The 26,710-nt window shown below is 43.5% G+C and overlaps 4 protein-coding genes across 4 annotated transcripts in view; 2 read left to right on the top strand and 2 right to left on the bottom strand.

The window, feature by feature from the left end:
• The first annotated feature begins 20 nt into the window (after positions 1-20).
• Positions 21-3,337, top strand: dffb (DNA fragmentation factor, beta polypeptide (caspase-activated DNase)). The gene is made up of 7 exons (XM_070969382.1): positions 21-178; positions 1,282-1,411; positions 1,509-1,694; positions 1,998-2,077; positions 2,157-2,330; positions 2,492-2,592; positions 2,859-3,337. The coding sequence occupies exons 1-7, from the start codon at positions 56-58 to the stop codon at positions 3,076-3,078; spliced, it is 1,014 nt and encodes a 337-aa protein (XP_070825483.1). The 5' UTR covers positions 21-55; the 3' UTR covers positions 3,079-3,337.
• c8h1orf174 (chromosome 8 C1orf174 homolog) lies at positions 3,321-6,872 on the bottom strand. Its single transcript, XM_070969383.1, has 4 exons — positions 6,726-6,872; positions 5,701-5,772; positions 5,184-5,555; positions 3,321-4,802 (listed from the first exon to the last, which is right to left on the bottom strand). The coding sequence occupies exons 1-4, from the start codon at positions 6,735-6,737 to the stop codon at positions 4,665-4,667; spliced, it is 594 nt and encodes a 197-aa protein (XP_070825484.1). The 5' UTR covers positions 6,738-6,872; the 3' UTR covers positions 3,321-4,664.
• A 1,559-nt stretch (positions 6,873-8,431) lies between these two features.
• On the top strand, positions 8,432-10,673 carry b3gnt7l (UDP-GlcNAc:betaGal beta-1,3-N-acetylglucosaminyltransferase 7, like). The gene has a single exon (XM_070968732.1). It carries the CDS (start codon positions 8,628-8,630, stop codon positions 9,861-9,863), a length of 1,236 nt encoding a protein of 411 aa, XP_070824833.1. The 5' UTR covers positions 8,432-8,627; the 3' UTR covers positions 9,864-10,673.
• Positions 10,674-10,754: 81 nt separating this feature from the next.
• cep104 (centrosomal protein 104) overlaps positions 10,755-26,710 on the bottom strand; it is a 34,041-nt gene continuing 18,085 nt past the window's right edge. Inside the window, exons 13-22 of the mRNA XM_070968731.1 lie at positions 24,917-25,093; positions 21,811-22,011; positions 20,735-20,830; positions 20,359-20,443; positions 18,857-18,929; positions 18,607-18,715; positions 18,347-18,485; positions 16,778-16,845; positions 14,688-14,775; positions 10,755-12,939 (exon numbers count right to left, since the gene is read on the bottom strand). Of these exons, the coding sequence (XP_070824832.1) occupies positions 12,809-12,939; positions 14,688-14,775; positions 16,778-16,845; positions 18,347-18,485; positions 18,607-18,715; positions 18,857-18,929; positions 20,359-20,443; positions 20,735-20,830; positions 21,811-22,011; positions 24,917-25,093 (1,167 nt within the window). The 3' untranslated portion in view covers positions 10,755-12,808. The remainder of the gene's footprint in view (positions 12,940-14,687; positions 14,776-16,777; positions 16,846-18,346; positions 18,486-18,606; positions 18,716-18,856; positions 18,930-20,358; positions 20,444-20,734; positions 20,831-21,810; positions 22,012-24,916; positions 25,094-26,710) is intronic.

Raw genomic sequence — 26,710 nt, 5'->3', positions numbered from 1 at the left:
CGTGGCGTGAAGAGGAAGAAGACGGAAGCGGTAGGTACAAACTGACGGCAGTGCGATGTTAAGACTCTTCAGGAAAGACAAGCCTGTCAAAATTAGGAGTTGCACTGAAAACAGAAAGTACGGGGTCGCAGCAAAAGATGTGAAGGAGTTGCTTAAAAAAGGCTGTAAATTATTACAGGTGAGCCCATATGTTGTGTTTTTGTAATAGTTGGAAAAGTCACCGCCCGTTCCGCTTTCTCTTTGTCGAGGATATGATGAAGAAAACAGAAAAGTCAGTACTGTTGATAAAGAGTAGAAACACAGCTGTTTCACTGGAACCACTGGTGACTTTACAGGTAACTGTTTTGGGGTACTGTGAGTACATTTTTAGTGCTGGCACACATAACTGTACTTTGTTGACTTCTGTGATAAACAGTCTGATACGGGGCGGACGGGTCACGACCAGGGTCATACGGACCTTCAAAAAGATTCGGCGAATCGTGAATCAGTGGGAGAAAATCATTTGTCACATGACGTTCAGACGTCTTGGATCCACAAGTGATGTGATCGCATGTTCGTGACCCAGTTATCGGCATAAGATAAGACATTTAAGATTAAAAAAAAAAAAAAAAAAACTTGATGTATACTGAGAGGGGAGAGTTTATTATGAGAGCAGCACACAAGCAGAGCGGAGAGGTGGCAGCAGGTTCCAGATGATTAGAAAATGAATCAAAGTTAGAAATCTATATAGAGGACATTAATCTAGACCAGTGTGGATAAATATGTATGTACAAAGCAAGCGACACAACAGATATTTCATAGCAAAGATCATTCAAACTTGTCCTTTTCAAATTGAACACAATACCAAGTATGTTTCAGTCCAGTTTACCTTCATACAGATATTGATTAACCTCACTGTACCAAAACACAAGATACATTAGATAAATGTACAAAGTTCATCTGAGCAAACCGTGTCATAGATTGCTCTGTGGTGTCAGGGAACATTTAATCTATAAAGAACAACTGGAACTAGGAAGAACATGTCAGTGTATTCTGTCATCATAGCCTGTGTCTCCGGATTGTCTGTACATCCAGGAAAAACTGTGAAACGTCTTTGATGAGAATAAAGCTGACAGTTACACAAACTCTTTTTGTCCATAGGTAGGTGTCACAGTATTCACAGCGGTAATACTGTAAGACAGAAAGAACCAAAATGTCATAATTTGGGCCTTCCTTTCACTTGAATTTGAAACATATTATTGTTCTTATTATTGTCTAATTTTGTGTCATCCTCATTTCCAGTTGCCACTTTCTGGTGCGCATGTGTGTTTGTGTGCTGATGGGACAGAGGTGACAGAGGAATACTTCCAGACTCTGGCAGACAACACTGAACTCGTTCTTCTCTCCAGAGATCAGACATGGAGCGGAGGAGGTGAAGCATCCTCAGACACCATTAAAAAAACATCAAGACAAACGCTTCACATCTAAACGTGTGTGTGTTTCTTCTGGACCTGTGCTTCTGATTTCAGTCGCTTATGACATCGGTCAGCTACTGAGCACAGGCTTGCACGGCGATGGCCTCATTGAAGCGGCGAAAGGGCTCCTGTCTGATGAGCAGACGCCAAAGAGACGTAAAATCCTGACTGAACTGGTGCTGAACCTGGAGGACAGATCTGACCTGGAGAGCAGAGAGGAGGATAAGGACTGGTTCAAAGGTACTAAGCCTAATGGAGACTCTGGCTATCCATACAGCTCGTGCTTGAATGTCCATCATCAGCCTCTAACATTATTACAGTTGTTATTAGAATCAGAAAAGGTCAATGAGTGGGTAACACTGGTCTTGAAGTGATTGATACTGTGGATATGACCTCTAAATAATGTTCTAATTAGTACAACATGAAAGCAAACATTGTAACTAATGAAGCAATGAAAAAACATGAATGTGGTTCATTAAAAAACACTTGACGTGACTCCATATTCATCTGCAGTTGAGACTTTTAAGTGGGCTTTCATTTCAGGTGTCGATGCTCGATTCAAGACCAAGTCTGCCTACATGAAGTTCAACTGTGAAAGCAGGATACGAAGCTACATGAAGGAGGTAAAACTCTGTGTTCTGTTGATGAATCCTCAGGTGTCTGCAGTAACATCTAACACTGGTTTTCTGGCTCTGTTCTCAGGTGGTTGGTGCCACCAACAGCATACAGAAGGCTAAAGTCAAGCAAGAGTTTCTAAAAGCATCAGCGTGCCTGAAGGACATGCTGAAGGCAGCAGGGTACAATGGCTGCTACTTCGACAGGACTGTAAAGGAGCCAGATCGCCTCTGCACTCAGGGAGGATGGTTTACCTGCCAGGTATGACAGGTAGAAAACCAACGCGCTCATAGGTCTACCAGAGCTCACCCTCATTATGTGCCAGACAGAAATTGAGACCACTTTTGTAATCAGAACAGCTCATTTGAGGTCAGTTATTCAGTGGGATTGTTCACACCTCTTCTTCTCTGCTACCCCCTCAGGGATCATTTGACCAGAAAGTGTGCCTGTCTCTCCACTCCATCAACCCCTACAGCAGCTACGAGAGCAGGGTCGTCTTCAGCACATGGAATCTGGACCACAGGTGGGACAGTCAAGAAAGCATTTCGCTGTCCCAAAGGACAAACCGAGCCCAGCCACATGCTGGCTACTGCTGCCCATGTCCACCTGTCATTAACATGCAATCTGTGTCCGCTTGATCACATTTTAAGGTCTCAAAACTATTAATCCGTTGGAAAATAAATTAACTTCATGTTTCATATAAACCAGTCATGCTGTAGAGCTTCCAGTCTGTGAAGTATTAATTGGAACAAGATAACTCGAAGTGTTTATTCTTCATCTCGTTTCCAGGATTGAAAAGAAGAGGACGGTCATTCCCGCTCTGCAGGACGCTCTCCAGAATCACAAGAGCGCTGACGTCAACCTGCACTACTTCTACCGCCTGCTGTTCACCAGGGAAAACCTGAAGCTGGTTCACATCGTGTGCCACAACAAAGGTGCCCACGACCTGCTGTGTGACCCCAAGGAGATTTTCCGACAAGCCAAAGGGAGGAAAAGGCGCTTGGTGTGAATATTTATAAGTCTTATGAAAACTTTTTCTTTCATTTGTATGAACAGTGACAGGATAACGTATTACACAGCTCAGTTCTAGGAATAATTACCTCAGATCCACAAAGCAACTTTGCCCTTTACCTCACTAGATTTTTTTAAGCTATCATGGTTTTCTGCTTTCTGAGCCGGTGCAACCTGCAGAGCCTCAATCCAGACTGGCAGCAGTTTGTCACAAACAAGTAATTCCACTGCAACAAACGGTGAAATCATGAAAAACATTTATTTGTTCTTTGCGTTGGCACCATGTAAAATGCGTGAATGGATTACAATGACTGACGTACAAGGCATTCACTCAGTCAGAAGTTTGCATAGAATACGAAAATCATTTGGCATAAATAAGGCAGTACAAATATATAAAACGTTCGATTGGATGGTCAGAACAATCAGCTATGTACAAAAAAAGGATTTGAACAGCACAAATGCAATCGCTGTTAAAATTAGAGGACATCCTCAAAGTCGGGTTTAAGTTCATTTTAGTTTTCTTCCACTGAAGACTTATCAGTAACTGCAATGGGTTTAATTTGTTTTTAGTACATTTTTTGTCATATTTGCAAATCAATCAGGGATAATTGTCAGCTGCTGTGATACATGTTCAGGATATACAGACAGATGTGTTGTATGTTGAGCAGCTGCCAAAAATCGAGCACACAAAGAAGCGCTGAGGAGACACTTGGTGAAAAATGGCATATACACTGAATTTGTGATATTAAAAGCTCTCATTATGGACCTGCTCTTGACATGTGTACACTCCTTCCTCATCATTTTCATACAGTCTGAAGCCATTTTCCATTTTATCACTTGTCATCTGAGCTTTTTGAAGTTTGTTATTTGAATCCAGCACGGTTTGGCATTTCACAAGGCTAATGTCAAGATGCACACAAATGATGAAGCAGTACGTTATGTGACTGATTTGTCTAAATAAAGTGCCAACACACTCTCCAGATGACACCAGAGATGACTATATGGGGCTGATGTGAGCATAAATTCAGCAATAAATAATAAAACAAGCACTACTGTTTTGTGTTCATCACAAGTGGCTACATTGACCCCATTATTATAGCTATGTTACAAAAATTAGAAATGAAATGAAGCATTCAGGCATCAGGCCAAATGTTACGGGTTGAATAAAATTTGGCATTTTTGTGTGTTTGGACGGTTCGTGTCAAGTCAAAAATCGGACATTTCAAAGTTCACCTTCAAGAACTCAAGTCGTAAATGTGGTCGTCGTGTTATGTCATCATGTGGTAAACATGGTGGGGTACTAGCGGCAGGTTTAAGGCAAATACAGTACACCCATATAATGTCGGCTTGTCCCTAAGTGACGGTCATCAAAAAGCAGATTCAGCTACAGCAAACAGGTTCACGCCGCTGGGGGGAATTTCATCACCAGTGACTCATGCGGCGTCGCACACGGCGTATTTGTGACTGGTTTTAGGGCCGATTAGATGCTGCATCTGAATTGGTCGTTTTACCCGGCTGCTTTTTCCTAAGTGCTGACTGGCACAACTTGGAGTCCACCACAGCGATAAGTGCAGTTCCTTTCCACTAAGTGCCCCCTCTGTCGTCACGCTGCAAACTGCTGAAGCCCACCCCCTCTTCGTCGCTGTCCTCTCGTGCGTAGTAATGTCGTCTCCTGCTCTCCCTGTGAACGTGGCCAGAAGTTGATGATCTCTGAGGAAAGTCCTGCAGAATGAAAAACGCTGTGGTTATCAGAGCACCCTTTAGTTTGACCTGAGAAATCTCTTCCATATGACTGCTACACTGATACGGTTTTCTTGCTCTTTTAACAGGAAATACGGGAACAACTTACCAAAAGTCAAACAGAACATAACTGTGCAGGCATGTAAGCGGTGTTGCAAACATTCTGCAACAGGCAGTGCGTCTGTCTTCCATTTGAGTTAATGGATGTAAAAGTGACTTAAAACTGCTCGGTACACTCTCCAGGCGCTGTGAGGCAGGAGATTTTTGCATTTAAGTGATCAGATTCAGTCTAAAATATGTCGCTGGTAGATCATACTTCTATTCCCTTAGTGCCTGTTATGGAGATGAACTACAATGCCTCACCTGTACGGCGTCCAAGTTTCCAAAGAACTGCTCCACCGGAAGAATCTGATTACTGTCATCATCTGGGAAGATGCTTTTGCCAGTTTCTTCACAATCCATGTCCTCAGGCTCCTGTTTGTCCACGGTGCGGTTCCCTCTGCAGCCGTCCAAATCCAGCCCCGTCCTCAGCTCATTTTCTTTGCCCTCCGGTCCCTCAAGCTCCGGTGACGCTGAGCATCTCCTCCTGCCTGCAGCCTGGTGGCATTCACAGCTGATGTGAGAGAGTCTCTCCAGAGGCCCGTCTGCTTTACTGTAACCACCGACTGCCGCGCTGCTCTCCGCTGCAGACTGCGTCTTTGGATTTTTCATGCATCTCCTCCTTGTAGCAGAAGTCTGGTGGCACAAAGTTAATCATCTCACACTTGGAAAGACACAAGGTATAATAGCGAGCCCAATGTGTGTGTCCTGCATAGTTCTCAGTTGCACTTGTGAATGTTACAACAGTCCAAATCAGAGGAAAAACTTGGTTAACACAAACCTTTCTGGTGCCTTTGACCTCAGAGCTGCTCTTCCTCTTTCTGGGTTTCAAGCTGCTAAGTTGACCCGGCATCTGCAAAGCAACACAGTGTGGTTTGTTTCATCCCTAGCAGCAATAAATTGGCTGCCTCAGATGACCATCCAGTCATTTTGTTTGAGTTGAGCATTTTAAGGATGTTATGCATGGTTTTAGTCACACATACGCTGTAAGACTGGGTAGAAGTCCTGATGGATTTTTGTTTTCTTGTCCAACACTGAAAATATTCATTCTACTGCTTGAAATTTGTGGTCTTTTCAGTAGGAAACATTAGATTTGCGACTCGCAAAGGCCTCAACTTTCCATGCCTTTCACCAAACTTCACATTTTGAATGACAGCTGGTGGAGTGAGTGTATTAAGAACTATGTTTAGGATATACTGGATTCAGATCACACGATGTTAAAGGGGACAAGTAACTCTTCACCGTTTGCTGTTTACGCTGGAGGAAACCTTAACACTCCGTATACGCCGCCGACCAAACTCCTCCCAAAATGTTGTAAATTTAACGTCACTCCACGACTCAACCATTTATTCAATTGACGTTTCATGTACACCTTTCAGGCGTGTCCACGCCGAGCCGAATTGAAGTTCATAACAAACACTGGAACTATGAAAACGACACCGTTTTTCCAGTGAAGTAAATGAGCTTCTACAATTAAATTTGCATCGTACGTAAAAAAAAAAAAAAAAGCCACCACGGCGAAACCTACGGAGCCCTTCGGCAGGTCACGTACCACGCACAAATTAAAGTCACATGGCGCAATAATCTCTTCAGCGTTGTGTGTAGTTACGATGACACAAACCTGGAGGTTATGGTTACAGCTAAGATCTCATTTTCTGTTAGAGCCAGCAAAACAGTGTCCGATAACCGATCACGACATATCGGCTAACGTTACGAGCTAATAAAACTAGCAGGATTGCTTTGAGCTACCGGTGACACTTACTGCTGTTTCTACCCGTTTGTTTAATAGCCCTGCTAAATACCTACCTTGTGCACCATTTGCTAGTAGTTCCCGACCCCGATATTAAACTTTCGACTAATTTATTCGTTATTAGCTTTCAGATGAAATTGGCTTTAGCTAGCTACAGTCAACAACTACTGTAATTTCACGATCAGGCGTCGTCGCCTCGGTGTATTTCCTGTTGGTGAGGTTCACTCAGAGGTCACAGCGTCTCGTCTCGTCACCGCAATGTTATCCTCAATTTCACCTGACCGTGTGTTGCATTAATCATTTCTGTTTGGATATTTTTATTGTAACGTGTCTACTCATTATTTTCACGTTTATAAGACTTAATACGCCCAGGTATTTTATCCTTATAGAATATCCAGGATTTTATTTTGAAAGTAAAATCACCGTTTTCCGCTTTTAAGCCCTATTACTCAAAACTTCTCATGTCAAAGCGGCTGTCAGCTCACCGGGTGGACTTTGTTGTATATATTACATAATGTCAGAGGAATGCTGGTTTAGTCAAATTCTGGTTTTCAAAATTTGGGGTTCTGGTTTAACTGGGTGGTGTGAGGTGATGAACAAGAAGGAAACACAATGTAATTCTCATCAACGTCCACAAGAGGGTACTAGAGACGTTGTAATTCCATCCTTTGTGTGGGAGCGAATAGAAATATCGTTAGCCTAATAGCATAATTGCCTAAGTCATATTTTAAGGTTTTCGGGCGATAAGGCAGGATGAAGCAGCAGTGTCAGGAGAGTAGAGTTAGGCAGATATCTCAATTTGGCCAAAAAATGACTTAGGCAATTATGCTATGAGGCTAACGATATGTCTTATTTCTAATATTTGAGACTTGGTTTCAAAAACTACATTGTACTGTTTGGACACTCACTTAAACCAAATGACTAACTGTGGCAATTCAGAATACCTTGCAGCTCGTCCATTCTTTAACTCCAAAATATTTTCCCTTTGTTTTTAATGTCATTCCTTTAGGATATTGGAGATACTTCTGATGTTGAGTTTTCCTGTTGTTCCACCTGTTGATGCTTGTGAAACTTCCGCTTCAATAAGAAAATCAGCTTTCCAACAAGATATTGTACTCTGATGATATACTGATGTGGAATAGTTGAAATTACATTGGGAAAAAAAGGTTTGGTTCTTCCCTTTAAATACCTGTTACCAAAAGGAAAACATGAACCTTTGGCGTAAGGATTTCCTTGATGCAGTGCTTTATGTATATTTTTTGTTTTGTTGCTTTAGATCTGTTGTGTTTGTCTTATTGTGCTTATATACAGTACTTGTTTGTACCCTCTGGTATAGTCGCAGTCAACGTGTAACGTTTAATGAAGTCTTTCAGAAGTCCATTGTTTGCTTCCATGTTTGTTTGTTTTTTTGTTTTTTTTTAATAATTCCTGTTGTGGTGGACACCTGGTGTGTGTGTGTGTGTGTGTGTGTGTGTGTGTGTGTGTGTGTGTGTGTGTGTGTGTGTGTGTGAGAGAGAGAGAGAGAGAGAGAGAGAGAGAGAGAGAGAGAGAGAGAGAGAGAGAGAGAGATGAGAAACCTGCTGATCAGTGTGGATCGTTAGAGGGAGGAGATATGGGGGGGGGGGGGGGGGGGGGCATCAGCAGGTTCCCAGTCAGTTTGTGTGGAAACAGAGGGCAGAGAAGAAGAAGAAGAGGGAGACGCCCGGGGACATGCTGCGTGTCCTGCATCATTTCCCCGCACCGGGAGGCGACGTGTGAGTCCACTGAGCGCCGTCATGGGCAAAAGAGGCCCCGGGGCCACTTCACTGTCAGCGCTCTTACATAGCCGAGGACCCGACCTCTGGGGTCCAAATGAGCAGGGGCGGCGGTGGTGGACTCAGCTCGGACGCACAGTTGTGAAAGACTATGATGTCAAAAGGTACAGCGTCTGAGGGTCTCCGCGCGCCGCAGTGAGAGCCATGGATCACTTTTTTCGGAGAAAGCGGGTCGGTCTGCTGAAACCCCTGCTGAGTCTGTCTCTAGTCTTCGCGTCTTTTCTCATGATCCACAAGCTGAAACTGGCAGAGAAGGACGGAGTGGGAGTCAAGCACGCGAGGGATGCCGGCTGGTGCGGCTCCGAGTGTTTTTCATTCAAAAAGGGGGTCTTGAAAAATAGTTTGGGGAGCCCAGTCTCTCCAGCGCCGAGCAACGATTTGGACGCGCAACGGGTCTCCAACGGGACTCCGGCTTCCTGGGACGCGCAGGTTCTCAACTGCAGCGAGGACGCGTCGGTGAGGACCAAGGACTGGTTCCGGCGCTTGGACCCGAGATTTCACCAGTTCGTTCTGCACCGACACTGCAGGTACTTCCCCATGCTCATCAATCACCCGGAGAAATGCGCGGATGGAGAGGTGCACCTCCTCATGGTGGTCAAGTCCGTTATCGAGCAGCACGACCGGCGGGAGGCGGTGCGCAAAACCTGGGGCAAAGAACACACGGTGGAAGGGAAGAAAATCAGAACTTTATTTCTTTTGGGAAGCCCGACGACCGGCAAAGACACAAAGAACCTCCAGAAACTGATCGAGTACGAGGACCTGATCTACGGGGACATCCTTCAGTGGGACTTCATGGACACTTTCTTCAACCTGACCCTGAAAGAGGTCAACTTTCTCAAGTGGTTCGACATTTACTGCTCCGGCGTGCGGTTCATATTCAAAGGAGACGATGATGTGTTTGTGAACACGCACAACCTGCTGGAGCTCATCGGCTTCAAGGTGGAGGATCGCAAACAGGCCGACTTGTTTGTGGGGGACACCATCTCCAAGGCGATCCCCATCCGAAACCGGCAGAGCAAATACTACATCCCCAAAGAGCTTTACGATAAGCCATATCCCCCTTACGTCGGAGGCGGGGGGTTTCTAATGTCCTCCCAGCTGGCCAGGAGGCTCTTCGTGGTCTCGGAGGACCTGGAGTTGTACCCGATTGACGACGTGTTTTTGGGGATGTGCCTGCAGAAGCTCCACTTGACCCCAGAGATGCACCCGGGCTTCAGGACCTTCGGCATCACCAGGCGCAGGGTGAGCCCCATGAACAGCGAGCCGTGCTTTTATAAAAACCTCATCGTGGTGCACAAGCTGAGCGCGCAGGAGCTGCTCAGGATGTGGAGGTTGGTGCACAGCCAGGAACTGATCTGTGCTCAAAAGACCTCCATATGACCGCCGGCAGATCACCTCACCGAAGCTGAGCTGTTAGTGGGAATACAGAGGACTTTTTAAGAGATCAGACATCGTGATCTGTGCAGAGATGGCGGTTTTTGGCAAATATTTTCATTACAACAGTGGTTTTATCCACTCAACATGTAATGCTCACGTGTGTTGAAAACTTTCTGTATGTCAAATTAAAGCGGCGGATCTCTCGTGGACAGGTTGGGTTTCCTCTCCACTATCCCTCCTCTGATTTTTCCATTTTGTGAAACCACTAACACACAGCCCCGCAGTGCGCACGCAGCCCAGGGAGGACCCGAGGCCTCTAACTCTTGGTGCCATTTGAGATTGGGAGTTCCTTCAAAGTTAATCTGGGATCCAGTGTTGCTGCAGAGACATGGGTGTGATGGTTGTAGCGCGTCTTTGTGCAGGCATGAATAAGACTTGACTTGTTACATCCAGGTGTTCCTCTGAAACTGCTGATTTTATTGACAATTTCTGATTTCAGGATTTCAGTGTGGCTGTCAAAGCGAATTGTGTGGACTCACAGCACACTGCAGGGAACAAACCTCTGCATTCATAGATGAGTGATTATTGTCAAGGGTACTGACATTATACAAATCAAATGGTTTGAATGTTTTTAAGTTAATATATTGTTTTATTTCACCTTTAATTTTTAAGTGTTGATTCATTTGTGTATGATTCACAGAAGAAAAAAACCAAAGAAACCAAAGGGCTGTAAGAATTTTTCTGTAGATTTCTGTATGATAGTGTAAATAAAACTGGAGCTCTCTGTCAGCTTTGTAAATACAGAATGACTGTTGCCGTATTTGACTCATACTGATGTGTGAACAGCTGGAGAGCAGCACCATACTGGGGGGAGATTTGAAATAAGATGCAATATTAAGCTTAATGCAGCTTTATTTAAACAAATACAGATACTCTGATGGAAAAAATAGCCATTTCCTGCCCAAACTATTAGCATTCAGAAAATACTGACTACTATGCACATAAAAAGACAATAAAATATCCACTGCTGCAACAGTCCTCGATACAGAAGCATATTAAGCCAATGTGATGGATTAGAAACTAAATACACTCTCTTATACATCGACTATATTGACCTTGTTTAGTTATTTCTTCACTAACACAACAGCTGGTGTTATCACATACACCCATAAAGAGTTTACCTTAGTCATTTGTAAAAGCATATTCAAAAATCTGAAAACACCTCAGGCTGTTTCAATGATGTTTCTGTTCTGGGCTGAGGGTGAATCACAGATAAAGTACAATCAACTTGGTCATAACATTGCTACCAAACATAACAGAGCTCTTTAGTTTGTGCTTAAAGTCAGTTTAAAGCCACTGAAGTGCTTCAAGGTGATTGCTGGGGTCAGTCTGGGTCATATTCAGCACAAATCAAGAAGAAGAAAAACCGGTGCTACACAAATTCTACTGTATACAGCACATTCATCACCGGGGTGTTTGTATTTTGATGTAACAATTCTGTTCAGTTAAAAGATGAACTTTCTCTCACTAGACTTGTAGAGCATGTAAAACTGTGCTATCCACTCAAGGTTATCGGTAGGCATTAAGCAGGGAAAAAAATGAAGTCTGTGCTGCGCTGAAGAGTCAGCGGTGAGGCATCGTCCCTTTGGCAAAGTGCTAATTCATTCTCTGTGTGTAATCGAGTTAAGACAAGGAACAAAATGTAAACCAGGTGGCAAAGCGTGAAGTTGACAGTAAAGTGACACTCCGCTTGTCGATGGCTTTAGGACAAAAGCTTCGTCTGCTGGAGCGGTGCCAAGAGACAAAAGTCCTCTGCTTGTAACTAAACCTCGTTCAGCTCGTTAGCACCTCTGCAAGCATCGTTTCTAAGTATCAGACATCGTCATCATTCTCTTATAAGATGCAGTGATTGATTGCATATTTAATGATACTACACTGATTATCCATGGGAAGCTCTTAGCCTGACTCCTCCTGTGCAGTCGATACAAGTGATCACTCATCTCAGCTTTGTTATACCCTGAGTTTTACTGAAGAGTTTGTGGTCTAAATATCAATTTAACAATGCCAATGTCATTTTTTGATGTAAAAACGGCCAATAATTACCATCTTTCGATAAAACGTTCACCTTTCTAGCAGTGTTGGAGAGCTTTAAAGGGAACCTCTGCACATTTTAAACAGAAAGGTTAGTTTACTGGCCTGTGGAAACACTTGTATAACGTCTTCTGTTGATGATGTCAGAGTGATGTCATCAGGATTAGCTCGGCTTGGGCTCAGAGCCAACGCGTTTATAACAGAGAGCCTGAGCTTCAAACAGAGTGAGTGGAGTTTTGAAAGATGTGGTTACTTCAGCAGACAGTCGGGTCTAATGAGAAGAAGCCACTGCTGCTTTAATTTCTGTCTTTTTGACAAATCTTCAGACTCACCCAAACATTATGCAAGTACAACATTACACCAATGGACGGCCCGTTGAAGCTGTGCAATTCCCCACCATGGACGCTTCAAATGGCAGTGAGCAAAATATGTAAAATAAGCCTCAGAACTGAGACAAGGAGATGTCATTAAACGGCACACAGTGCGCTCTCATCTACGAGCCCGACAGGTACGTGACACCAGACATGGAGACAAAAGAGGAGACAGATGTAACATGGGTGAGTCCAGCCGTCTCCTCTCTGTGTAGACTCTCTGTCACTGACTTTAACAGGACCGGATTTTATTTAAAGTTAATGCCGTGAACCACCAGTGTCTCAGTAAGTATAACACCGTGTTGTAATGCCAGTTCGTACAGAAGCTGATAAGACAGGGAGACTTCCCTTTTGATAATCTCACAAAAAATGAAAAACCCTATTGCAAATGTTGGTGAATACAGCTGACTGTTTTCTAAAAGTGCTGCCATGCCGGAAATATGCTGTTGGGTTCCTCCTCTGTCACCTGGGTGCTTAGAAGCAGATTCAGTGCTTCCCTGGTGGATGTCCTCTGGCCGCGGGTGCCAGGGCTGGGATCCGGCTGCCTCTGCCTAGAGGCCTGGCTCTGGCCCCGACTGACCAGGCCTGCTTCAGCTTGGCTCCACCAATAGCCCTGCCTGGAGAAGCACACACAAACACGCACATGCACGGACAGAAACACACACACAGAAATCCTTACAGCGAGCCTTTGTAAGAACTGCTAGTTATCAGTAAACAAAGCAGCCTGCATCACCTGTGATATGAGTATAAACAGGAAGGTTTCATGAGGCAAGCAGCTCGTGGTGATGTGGCTGCACGCTGGGGGAGATCATCTACGTACTACGTACGTCTGTGCTGCGACCACATCACAAGGCTTACTCTCAGAAGGCAGGAAGCCACTAACTGTTTTCTACCCAAGGGGAATTAGAAAAAAAAAAAGCAATGCTAATCTTATTGAAGTATGCACAGAAGAATGAGCACCTAAAAAAAATGGCGGCCACCTTGCCTGACAGGAGGAGCGCCCTCATTAATATCATACAAAATTTATATACTTTTATGGAATAAAAGACAGCAAATGCTACATATTTAATGAGGGTGGCTACTATTTAGGCCATCATCTCTTAAGATTAAATTCAACTTTATTGTCATCGTCAGAGTGCAACACAGAGACAACAGATGCAGTTTAGCATCTAACCAGAAGTGCAAATAGTCAGAATATACAAAAAAATATATAAATACATGTAAGTAGTGCAAGTGGCATGAAGTACAAACAGAATGAGGTAGGTGCAGGAAGTGATTTCTAAACATGTGCAACAGGGTATGTAAATAGGTGACATGTGCAACAGGTAGTAAGTGGCAGTGCAGTAAAAGTTAACTACATTAATCATGAGACAATGTCAGGTGGCTTAACACCTTTGATAAATAATTTCCTCGGAGGAAACCCTGAAATGTAAACACATTCACCGGTGAGCCATTTGTCCCCTCAGCGTGTTATCTTGTGTGCTGTTGTAAAGAATGTATCCATATGTCAGCAGGGTCATTATGACTCTTGACCTCATCTGGGACTTGAACTGGGACTCTAATTCTTAAGATTTCAGTCCTGGGTGATTTGGTGACACCTTTGGTTACCAGTAAGCTTTAGTTCAAAATGACACATATCGACCACTGGGTGCACTAAACACGTCTTAACAGGGCACATGATCAAACTGTGAGCTGAGAGGATTCATGGTCCCATGTCTTTTTTTAATAAAGCGGACAGTGACCCTGATAATGTTGTGCAACAGTCGTACTCAGTTCATTTACTTTTGTCCAGCACATGCATGCATCTCTTCCTGGGAATTTCAGGTGTATGGGAACTCAATTTTAAGTCCTGGAGAGGAAGGTGGACTCTACCAGTGATAGTTAACACTACTATATAAAGATGCAATCGCAGAGTGCAAATACACTTTGAATAGTTGCTGCTAAAAATGGGGCGTGATATAATGAAAACCTCAGTGATTTTAACTGGAATATATTCAGCACTGGTGCTCTGGTGAGTGGGTTGAACAAGCCCAATGGTCACTGTGGAATCAAGACGGTTAGTAAAGCAAAGCAGGGTTCTTGTGATATGACAGGACTGTTACGTGTCAGACATTAACAACCTACTTACAACCGCTGCCACGATTGCGAAATATCACTCGAAATGGATACACAAACGCCCACTACACTCGGCTCCATGCGAAACCTGCCACTATTTTTATGTGCCTCCCTCTATGCTCGGAGGCAGGAAACCAATAGTGGAAAAGCTGCAACGTGAAATTTTACCAACAAGCATGGGCACTTTGTGCAGCTCTCACAGTGAGCGTTGGGGAGGTAGGTGTCAGCGCAGTGGGTATGAATGCTTTACCTTGTGCTGGCTGGGTTCTCTGGGACACCGCAGTCCTGCGTGAGTTTTGTTTACAGCCCTCTCTGCCCATGAGGTGAGCCTTCCAGGCCTGGAACAGGGACAAAGTAGCTCAGTGAGTCCATTCCTCTTCCAGGTACTTTCTCAATCAGGGCATGGCCCGGGTGACTGTGGGCCCAGTCAAGGCCCGAATGGCTGCCCTCCCTCCCACTAACACTGCAGTCTTTCATTGGGTCTGCGCTCAGAGCTCTGGCAGCCAGAGTGTCACTTCTTTCATTTTCAAGGGTGAGAGTGGAGTGAGAGACTGCATGTTGGGTATCAGATTTTAAATGAGATCAGAAATTACAACTAAGGTTGAATAGGTGTGACTGTACGTTTGGGCATAACCTCAACATCACAGTCACAGTGTAGACCAAGAGACTCGTATTTCTGATGAGCACAGTGACAAAGGATAACAGGCACTTTTCATAGCAAATAAAACATCATAGCAGGAAGAGCACAGATGTAATTAATATCATTCCAGCTACATGTGCCAGATCCAGTTCTGCGCATGCTGTCTCACTGGCACAGCTTACTGGGACACTGGAAATAAGACCAGAACGACCATTAATGATATTAGTTACACCTGTCAGTCAAAACGTCAGCTATGACAGAGGCCACTGAACACTAAATCAAATATGCTGCTCCGCTCTGTATGGATTGAGACTTTTTAGCCTGATAAACATCTGGTCACATCTTAGCAGGTGTCTTCCATCAGCGGCCAATGGGAAAGCACCTGCTGTGACATCACTGAGCGGTTGTTCAAAGATCTACTAAATGTAGACGGCCGTGTCGTACAGTTCTTCTGCCTTTTTATATGTATTCCAAACTGTTTGTCAAATACAAAGAAAAAAAAGATCATTAATTTACATTCAGTGTTTTAGGTTATACATTCCTTGCGGATCGGCTAATCACATATCAGGAGCAACAGTATTAAATTCTGGACTTTTGTTCAGTTTCATGTGTGGACAGGCAGAGTCCGGACAGGTGCTGGTCAGGCTGATCCCTGCGGCTCTTGTGGCTCCTTCAAAGACGACTTGCATGATTCATTAGATGCCACAATGACAGAAACGTAACGGAAGACAGATGAAAGGCGACACTGTTACATCTTCCAGTGGGGCGGAGAATCTTGTACACTGCATTTTAAACTCACCACACAGTGGACTGACACTAAGGATTAGTAATGGATGAGCAGCACTAAGGGCGCTGAAATACGAGCACTGTTTGCTTAACAAAGATAAGATCACACTGAGGTTATATTCAGTGTATGCTCATAATCTGGAATCGCTAATTTTACTAATGTTTCCATATCTGTCGATTCATATTAAAATGAGATTACCAGCAAATCTTTAAGGCCAATCATTTCCTGCTACAGATTAAACATTTCCCACATAATAACACAATTCAAGCCTTCTCAGCAGGAAAACTGGCACCGCTGCTGAGATGAAAGGAAACCCGAATTTGTCTGATGTTACAGCAGGAGAATGACTCATTTTGTCCAGTGTTCATTATCTTAAGCCACCCTGACGACAAAAAGATTCAGAGAAAGCGCAGCTATCAAAAATACATGTCAAAGTTTTAGCTGCAAACAGCTCATCTGGACATTTCTGTCTTTACGTCTCCTTCAGCTAATAGGAATGTGAAGAATGTGATTCACTTCATCTTGACAAATGGAAGAGCCCTTTAAGAAGAAAGGCTTCACCTCCTTTGAAGTCTTTAAAAGCCAACAATAGCGGTGTTTTACCTCAACACCTGTTTGCTCCTCAAGCCCAATATTAGACACTCTTGACTTTCCGTGTTGATATAAAGGAGGGACAATAGAAAAGCTGACTGAGTGACGTTCAGGCTGTGAAAACCTTCAGCTTTTTCTCATTCTCATTCTCCGTCTTGTAAATTTGACTATCTAGGAAGCAGCTCTAGAGGGACGTGTGTTCCACGTCACACTTTTTTGTTGCTAATGCCACATGCTTATGCTTTTCTTTAATTGAGCCTTCACAAGAAAACACAATCACAGTCGGATCTCTCGAATACAACATCTATGTACAGAATCTCACCTCTTCTCCAGGCATGAAGTTGTTGTGACACAAAGGACAGTGGTTGGATGCTTTACCCGAAATGGGGGCTAAAACAGAAACAGGACACCTTTAAGCCACCTGTTAATTACAGAAAAAGTCCCCCAAACACTGAGGGAGAAGAGCTTTAGATACAATACACCTTTGAGGAATGGGAACATTAGGGTCAACACAATCTATCCTAACTCACATTTCCAGTTTCTGTTAAACCAATAGGGGTAAGAGAGACTTGATGTTTGTACTTAAAAGGCTCAGTGGTGTCAATTATGTATGGAGCCATATGGCTTGTGACAGGATGTGATGCAAGTCTCGATACAGAGAGCCTCTTTCTTCAGGTTAGTAGCTACAATAAGAGTAAACTTGGGAAAAAAAAAAAAAAAACAGAACAGAAGATCTGACAGGAACAGCTGACATCAGCTTTCTGATAGTAAATACTGGTAATGGGGCTTGGTAGTAACCCTACACAACACCAACACTATGAAAAAAGTACTGACTTTTGATTTCCTTCTGGCAGGTGTTGTCATTGTTGCCACAGAGGCACCACACCACGTCAGTGAATGACCACTGAGTAAATTATTAAAAGAGACGGACATCTCAGCTGCACTGGGTGCTAAACCAAGGTCAGCCTAAAAAATCCAGCCGTGGACAATCAAGGTAAAGACCAGGAATATCAACACACGGGCAGACGTGTATTTATCCAGCTGAGGTAGTTGGTCAATCAGTGTTTAAGGAAATGTGTCTTTTTGGAGCAAATGTAATGATTCATCGAAACGGTTAATCTCAATGAGGATATTATGTTCTTTGTGTACCCTGTAAGAGAGGGAGGGAGAGCTTTGGAGAAGGTTGTAGCCTGTAGAAAGGTAAAATGTCAAAGTAAAGGAGAGAGATGAGACTAACTGCCCTACTCATTAAATAGATAATATCACGGTCAGTCACCAGTAATAGTGGTCATCACCTGGGTTGAGAGGACAATCAAGAGCAGTTTGCTCTGTGGAGACCTGCATGAGTCCACAAAGTCAGCTTAAAGCAGCAACAAGAAAGCCGTGACTAGTCTCACAGCTAAGGCAAAGGTGAGGTTGAAGATGACACTGACAAGCAAATGTGCGGCTGGCTGCAGTACAGGTGACAGTGTCATCAGGGAAGAGACCACTAAAACTTGGTATCTCCACCCGATTGACATCGACGATCAAGCTTACGAAGCTGCAATAAATTGCGAGAGAATGCTTTGCTCTGCCCCACAGAGTGAAATAGTAAAGCAATGTTTGTGGAATAGAGTAAGTCAGTTACTCTGGAAATATTTAGTAGTTTTGGTTGAGCCATTTCTCATTGACATATAAAGATCTGTCACAGGCACATCCTGGGTGTCCACAATTCTGGCTTGAGACTTATGTTTTATGTCATACCTCATCTCTGTCCCATTTTCCCTTTCTGTGTCTCAGTCCAACAAAGACAAAAACAAGAAGAAAGTTGTGCAAACAAAACCAACAAACTGCGTGACTTTCACCACAAAGCATTGTCCAATGGCATGAAGGAGTGACACTGAGAACTCACGGTTGCAGGCGGGACCTTGGACATGTTGAGTGAGGTCTTCAGTGGCCACAGCCTCTGAGCAGTGTGGGCACTGGCTGAACTTGGACCTGCTTTCACATTCACCCAGTAGGTGCTCTGTGAGACTGGCTATCTCGACTACCTGCGAACACAACACAGAGCTGTACAGAAAGTCCTCAAGCTTTAGGAGGTGATTAAACAGCTGAGCAGATGTTCTTCTTTCAAGTGCTCATGCCGACACTTTTGAAGATGTAACAGGCTACCTGTCTACATTCATCGCAGCGTCTCAGCATAGGACAGTGTTTCCAGTAGTGAAGGTCCAACCCATCCTCTGTGAAGGACTCGTCCTTTTTACCGCAGAATATGCACAGGCTGAAAGGTGAGATCAGGCTGCAGTTCAATCGTATTCCTTCAAGTACTGGCACACTAACAACACGAATACTGTGAAACAGATTTTTTTGTGTCTTTTTATTATTTCACTGATTTTTTAAAGGTCTTCATTGAGTTGCTTACTTGTCCAGATAGTTGATGGATTGTTGGACATCAATACCGTTTGCTCCCTTGTTCTGGGGTCCCTTTGAGACAGCTGGAAATGAAGAAGACAGTATTTGTTACTTGTCATGACTGCACTACTTTAGGGCCACCCATCAGAGTATAAACCCAAGGAGGTGCAGAATTACACAAGAGGAGGAAACTATAAGCCTGCAGAACTTAAACATGGTATCAAGTTGGGGTATAATTAAGCCAAACTTGTGGGGTGCATCACTTTGTTCTGTATATGTACGCTTTGTCTCTGCAGAATCATGGCAGAAACGACTGGCAGCGTCACTATCATGCTTTAGATCCTGCTATATTGCTTTGAAATGGAGCTTTTATTTCTGTTATTGACATGATTGAATGAGGACAGAAGTGACGAATGACCATGGGCTCTCCCATTTATGTCACAAGTCATGAAGTCTTACAAGTCTTACAAGTCATGAACTCTAAAAACTGTATCAGCACCACATTGTTGTTTAGTGCAGTGTTTCCCAACCTTTTTGAGCCACGGCACATGTTTTACATTAGAAAAATCACAAGGCACACCACCAAACAAAAATCTAACAAAAAGTGTATTTATTGAAATATAATGAAAATCTAGTCTCAATTTACTCAATTTACTTTCTCAGTGTGAAACCTGGGCCTGTTTAGTTGAACACAAAGCTGATATTCTTGCAGGAATTGAAGAGAGACACACACAGGGCTCTCAAGTTTTGAACTGAGCTCAGTGATATTTTGGCGGCGGCGGTGAGGGTTGGGGTGGGGACGGGGGTCTGATCTGATAAATGACACATAAATTCGTACAAATAAAAATATTTATTCAATTCAGCATTTCTTAGTGCATGTGTATGTATGTGTGCGCACGTACGCTGCCCCTCCCCCTCCTGCTCAGTGCCTACACACAGAAGCCATCACACATCATGTAGTTGACCAATCACATGTGGCTTGAACAGAAAAAAAGTTGAGAGAAAAAAATCACAAAAAAACAAAAAAAAAAAAAGCGTCTCCCGCTTCGGCTCCCAGGCAGGAGGCGGTTCCGATCGTTCACTTCAAAGAGCCGGCTCTAAAAGCTGTTTCATTCGCGACCGACACATCACTAATTCCTCTGCCTGTTCCACTGTTTGAAAAAATGGTGGCACAACTTGGTGGGCGTATTCCTGGTAATTTCTCTGTGTGAGAAATAGAAGTTGTGGTGTGTGAGCATGTGAACGGGTTGAAATGCGTGTGTCTCACGCCCAATGGCCGAGACTTGAGAGCTTTGCATACAGGGAAACTTCACCTGATTGGTGCTCTAAGCCTTAGATTAATTGGATAATCTTCCACGGCGCGCCTGATGATTTCTCATGGCACACTTATGTGCCGCAGCACAGTGGTTGGGAAACACTGCTTTAGTGCCATAAAGCAATCTATATCAGACCTGGTGCTGTAGCGTGAGTTGGAGTGTGAGTTTCTGCTTCTTTCTATTTCAGCATGTGTACCTTTGCAGGCTTTTTGAGAATCTTTATCAACTTTGGGAGCTTCTTTCTTGGGCATTTGTCCTTTGGTGCGTTCATTCCCTCTCTCCTTCACAAGTGGACAGAGAAGTATAAATACACATCAGACAGCCATCAGAAAAGAAATGCCATTAGACAAAGAAAGCTCTAAACAACCTTAACAGTGACTTCAGACAAAGACAGATTTAGGCAAATGCTGGAACTCCTTTTCATAAGGAGATGTAAAGTACCAGTGCTGTTATCTGTACATGTGAATTAGTTTCTGACCACCTACAGTGTAAGAAGTCTGTGTGGAGTCATAAATACAAATTAGCAGCCATTACAGAAGTAATGTAATCTGTCTGATTACAGCTCCACCTACTGTGATCTCTTTCAAAGCAGCCAGCTGTTCCTGAAGAGAGTGGATCTCCTCCTTCTCTTTTTGCCCATCCTGCCGACCAACTCCCTTCTTCAACGTCTGGGTGAAAAGTAACACGGTCAGCGTCATAGTCAGAGAGTCAGAGTCAGTCTTTCATTTTCCTCCATGTTTGCTTTCTTCATTCATCATTCCAGCATCACAGATCCTTCTCACTCACCACCCCAGCTTTCATTTCATTTTCTTCTTTTTAATGTTGCATGGCTTAAAGCTCTGCAGGCTCTTAGGGCTGCGGTGACAGACAAGGTCTCTAATGATGCCAGGTTGGGCATTTGGTGAGGCCACAAACTTCATGGTACAACAGTATCTCACCGTGCCAGCGTTCGATTACAAGCTGGCTTGTTTAATGGCTGGATTTGTGTTTACTCTAGTGCACAACAGCAAATGCTATCCTTTACCACATTTTGTGTTAATATGAAAAAATCGGTCACTTTTGCTGTTGTTGCAATTTGACACACAGCTCAGTTGGTGGTGATGGGAAGCATCTGCATGAAATGCAACACTATATCTACATTATACCGTCAGCTAATACAGAGCATGCACAGATCTGGCATGGGTCATTTGTTTAACCCAATGACTAAAACACATACATGACTGTGATGGCTTTGGCAGAGGAAGCAACGGAGGCAGTTATCTCTCCATGCAACATGAAACCCTGCCTCCTCTTTCTTGTTACGGTCAGCTTAAAATTAAAAAAAAGACATGACATCATGCACTCTCCTCGACAAAGCTCAACTCTTTTCAGCTTGAGAGAGTGCTTCCATCTGCCGTGTGTGACAGTTTCACTGTCCATCTACCAGCTGCTGCTCGCTGACTACAATCTGTTTCAAATAAGTGAATAGTGTGGACACTCAGCCTGGCAGTTTGATGCAAATGATGTTTGCGAAATGCTTACAAACGCCCACATAAATGTCAGGAATGTTAGACTTTGTTAGATATAGAAACGGGAGATTTCTGTCATTTCTAATATTATGAGAAATTCATTTGCAGTGAAGAGGGAAAAAAAAAAAAACACTTCTTGCCTGAGTCTCCAACGGCTTTCCGTCAATTTTGGCAAAGCCATCAAAGAGGGTTTTGTAGAGGAAGTTCTTCCGTGCGGCAGCGTCATTGGCTGGAAGGTAGCTGAGAACAGCAGCTCTGTGCTGCTGGTACATGGATAAGATGATGCGCACTGCCAGCTCTCGAACTGCTGATGCACTGTGCTGCAAAGCGGCTGTACAGAACTGACAATGGAAAACAGGCTTTCTGTTAACATGTGAACACTGAGCAAGACTTTTGACTGACTGGGTATTACTGTTTCAGCTTTGGTTTGACCTGCTGAGCAGAGACACCTTTACTGGGAAAAAGAAAGACACTTTTTGGTTGCTGGCATGAAACAACAAATAAGATCTAATTTTAAATGATAAATAATTAAAAAAAAAAAATACTCTACACACCTATGGACTAGCAGTATGTTGCTGTTGTGCTGAGAACCACTAGTACATGCCCTTAAGTAACTGGATTACAGTGGTTTCTCCACAGTTACCTGATTTCATCAGTGTCATGCACAGTAGACACCAGGTTTCAGTGAGCAGGGTAGCTAGAAATCTCCTGCAGAAAGCCATTTTTTGGCCATGATAATACATAATCAAGTTTTTAATGTACTTTTTTACCAGTCTACATGTGGATGACAAAGACTTTCAGACGGTATCCCTGCAAAGTGGCGGGATGAAAGGAGAAATCATTACACATAGCGGTGCCTTCAAATCTTCAAAATTAATTCCATTCAATGTCTGAGTAAACCTTAAACTAACACAAAGCTTTCCAGATGGCTAAATACGTTGGGAAATAATTAGGAAATAATCTGAAATCTGATAAGTGACCTGCTGCAGGTTTACAGCAGAGATTAGAGCAATCAGGCTGTTGTTTGTTTTGTAGTAAACCTGATTTCCTTGAGTAAACTTATTTCTTGGAGGACTGAGCACATTAATCCTATTCTTAAGAAACAGTTAACACACAGTCTGCACTCAACAACACAGATGGACCAGCTTCCAGAGGATCTTAAATGTGCCCTAGCCTTATGTAAGCCACTTTGAATTGCCTCTGTGATTGAAAGGTGCCATACAACTAAATTTTCCTCGCCTTGTCTTACCTACAGTATGCTGTAGAAATAAGGCAGGCCACAGAAAACATGAAGTGCTTGTTTTTAACAGCCAAAAGTCAACATTTATAAAACAGCATTTGCGATATTTTCAGCCTTTTTTCATCTGCAAAACAGGAACACTGTTGAGGAAGTCCTTTGATGGAAGCGCACATCATGGTGTAAAAAGAGCTCATCATCCCACATCATCTCTGTGAAGAGACTCCCAACACAATGGCAGTGCTGCCAGTGGAGAACATTAACGTTCAGAGGTAAACTGTGCACAAAGGCTGCCCATCCCTCGCTCAACAGGCTCAGTGACAGCTTGCCATTATTCTACGTTGTCTCTGCTGACCGCTTCTCATTTTAAGTACAGGGAATCCAATCACGTCCTTTTTTTCCGCTCTATTTCACGACAGGGAGCAGATCACCCAGGTTACACTGGAGGAAAAAGGAAAAATGCTCAAACCATGGCTGGGCTAACACTGTAGAGCCGTCAAGAGGCCTAGCCACAAGAGCTAAAAGAGACATACACGAGTAAAGGTTTTAGCTGTGAACTGAAGGATTCAGTCATTTACCAAGTATGTTCATTGTGTTATATCAATTAAAAGATATGACCTGTGTCTGTTGTGCAATTCCTTCGTGTGTTTGAGGCCAGCTACTACCACCAAAACAAAGGCACGATGATGGTATACAGGCAGGTTTATCCACACGTTGCTCCCTTCAATGGCACATGCTGATGCTTACATATTGAGTGTATCTAGCTCTATGCACGTCCTGAGAGGAATCTTTTTCTCACAGGACGCACGTAGCCACCCTGAACCTTCTGTACTTTTGAAATCAAAGATATGTTGCTTGGTGCCATGTTACAGTATCAAACTAGGTCTCACAATCTCTGTTAGCCTGGTTTCAGACAACCACAGCAAGTAAAATCAAGAATCAAGGACATTTTTAGAACTATGGGAATATTAGTCCACGGACCTGCTACTGCATTTCTGTTTTAGCTGTTCTGGTGGCTGATAAAGGCTTGATGATATGCAAAGTTCCTGAAGTTAACAAAATCTGCTGGAAGCTGGTAGGCAAAATGGAGCCAAATCTGATAAGCACAATGGCTTATCAGGTGTATCAACATGAAAGACAAGACAATTACTTCACAAACCATTCCTCATTGAAAATGAGTTTCCATTTAAATTTGGCATCTCGTACGTGTTTATTGTCAAACTGTTAGATGTGACAGTCAGGAGAAAAAGCAAACTGCGGAAGAAAGCACAGGCATCCTGTCACATCTCAATCAAGACTGGAAATGTTTCCCAGGCAAATATGAGAGGCAGCCGGCACAAAAGGGACAGGCGCTGAGAAAGCATGCACAAACATGCAAACACAGGCCATCCAATGCCACCTGTGTGGCTTTGGTTTCAAAAGGCGGAGAAACTCAGGAGACAAACCTAACAATTTGCTCTCACTGATAAAAGCTGTTTAAAGTCAAGAGGAGGGCTGAGTGGAGGGGGATGGGTGGAGGTCCGTTTGTAAACCAGAGAGGGGAGGACGGGACAATTCCCGCCCAGCCTGGTCAACAGTTGGAGAGCTTGCACGCAGATATTACGTCACTGCTGGAAACCAGAAGTGCGCAGGGGATGTAAAGTGGATGCCAATGGTGACAACATTGACTCAGTTGACTGGAGCTTGCTGACAGCCTATTTGGATAAAATGAATGGCCACAGAAAGCCAGGGAGGGACTGCTCTCCTTTTAGTTAGTCACATCGTAATTACTGAGCCAAACGTCACCAGCCTGATAGATGTCTGCTTCTAATGGGGAATAAAACAGGAACTGAAATTTGGTTTCTGAGGCAAACTTAAGGCTTATTTCCTGAGATAGCAACATACCTTGCTGCTTGTTGCAGCCATTCCGGCTTCCATATCAGACTTAACACAACTCAAATTAATTAGGGGGGGAAACATCACTAAAAACAGTACGGACAGATGCATTTTCCATTGTTGGGGTCCTTTACCGTCATGACATTGTCCGGGGTGAAGCCAGAGTTCTCTGCACCGAGTTCGGCGAGTAGCTTCTCGAGCAGCTCTGCCCGACTCTGAGCCAGACGAGAGGGGAAGTTGGATTTGAAGGGCTTCACCAGCTCACCAGGGATTACCTGCAAGGTGCGTACATCCTTCAAAACAGCAATTTCCTAAAAGGGGGACATGAGAAAGAAACAATGACTGAAATTTGCCAGTGTAAAATTAGCAGTAGCAAGCAACGTCATTGTACAGTATATGTACATGTACTGTATGCACCTTTAAATTAAGCAATATGTGTGCTATAAACTACTAACAAAACATCCTTTAAATTAAGTAACATGCGTGCTGAACTAACACTAACAAGATCTGTGTGATGCTACACATGGTGATTTGTCATTCAACACACGCATCTGTTAAAGAGACAAGTCATGACAGAGAATACAGGTGTACAATTAAAGCAGGATGGAGGAGGGCTCGTGGAAAAACTTCTCTCAGTTGTTTGTCATTTTAGCCTCATCAGGTGAGAGGAATGTATGTCGGAAATATGGGACAACACACACGCGCACGCACACACCGACAAAAAAAGAAGAAGAAAGAGAAAAGGAAAAAAAAAACATGTAATTTGTCCTCAGCGTACAAAGAGGCATTCAGTCGCAGCTCTAACGGAGCGCCAAACAGATCCAGAAGGGCCGGGCGATGATTTCAGAGGGCCGAGACTCGTGGTAATGGCCTGACATGAACTCTTTGAAACAGAAGTTACTGTAGCTTGTAAAGACATCCTCCCTTTCTTACTCAACACATACACACGCCCATCCATGAGTACACTGCAACCTATTTCACTCAGCAAATACACATCACGCACGTTCACGCAGACATTTACTTCACTTACATACTGTGCGCCATCACTTGAAACACTCCACCCTCCAGTCCATGTGAAAGGGCCACAGTCCAGCACAGTGCATACACGAAAAACACTCGCTAACTGCTCTGTTCCAGCTAAAGGCTACAAGGAAGCAGTCTGGGTCTTCAAGGTGACTACAACAAGGGCTGTTTAAAGGCCGATGTAGAGCATGATGACACCTCAAACGCTTCCTAACTCACCCTGTATATCAAGCTACAGCACAGCACACAGCCAGTGAGGCCTCTGGAATGAAGATCATGTTACAAAAGTAAAAGTTCCCTTTAGAAATATGTAAAACAACTTCCACACACTAGGATCTGCACGCTCTATGTATGCAGTTAAAAAAACACAGAGCGCACTGATGCAAACACATTTTTGAAGTTAGTTTTTGTATTTGCATGTAACTGCCCTTTCAGCGCCTCTCAGCCAGGTGAGCTGTGGATGTTAACGCTCTAAGAAAACAAAACAACACAAACAAACAAACAACAAAATCTGAGACGTAAGACGCATACCACCACAACAGCAACGTCCCTTATTTCAATCCTACACGACACTACGACTGTAATACTATAAATTACAGTCAAAAGTAATCTTTAAAAAATAAAAGATGGGGAGATTGCTCTGGGCAGTGCAAAAATATGACCCTGTGTGCTGAAAACGGTTCATTTTAGCCAACAAAGGGAAGGAGAACTGGAGTTCTTGATCACCTTCGAAAGAAGTCTCTGTTTCACTGCTTAGAGGTTATACGCACACTGTACCTTTTATTATTTCTTTTTCATGACTTTCTTGGATGAATCAAAAGCAATATATTCCAATAAAAGTGTTGCCTCAATCCAAAAATATAGAGATAGACCCATTAAAACATGCGCGGGTAATCTAATCTTTT

Source organism: Chaetodon trifascialis, chromosome 8 (genome assembly GCF_039877785.1).
Source record: "Chaetodon trifascialis isolate fChaTrf1 chromosome 8, fChaTrf1.hap1, whole genome shotgun sequence".
Classification (NCBI taxonomy): domain Eukaryota; kingdom Metazoa; phylum Chordata; class Actinopteri; order Chaetodontiformes; family Chaetodontidae; genus Chaetodon; species Chaetodon trifascialis.
The sequence above is the reverse complement of the archived record's forward strand: the minus strand, read 5'-3'. Positions and strand labels throughout refer to the sequence as shown.

Coding starts and splice junctions, on each gene's coding strand:
- dffb (XM_070969382.1), top strand. CDS start 56: ATGTTAAGACTCTTCAGGAAAGACAAGCCTGTCAAAATTAGGAGTTGC. Junction 179..1,281: donor AAGGCTGTAAATTATTACAG/GTGAGCCCATAT, acceptor CCTCATTTCCAG/TTGCCACTTTCTGGTGCGCA. Junction 2,331..2,491: donor GAGGATGGTTTACCTGCCAG/GTATGACAGGTA, acceptor CTACCCCCTCAG/GGATCATTTGACCAGAAAGT.
- c8h1orf174 (XM_070969383.1), bottom strand. Junction 5,556..5,700: donor AGGTCAAAGGCACCAGAAAG/GTTTGTGTTAAC, acceptor TTGTGCCACCAG/ACTTCTGCTACAAGGAGGAG. Junction 4,803..5,183: donor GAAACTTGGACGCCGTACAG/GTGAGGCATTGT, acceptor TTCATTCTGCAG/GACTTTCCTCAGAGATCATC.
- b3gnt7l (XM_070968732.1), top strand. CDS start 8,628: ATGGATCACTTTTTTCGGAGAAAGCGGGTCGGTCTGCTGAAACCCCTG.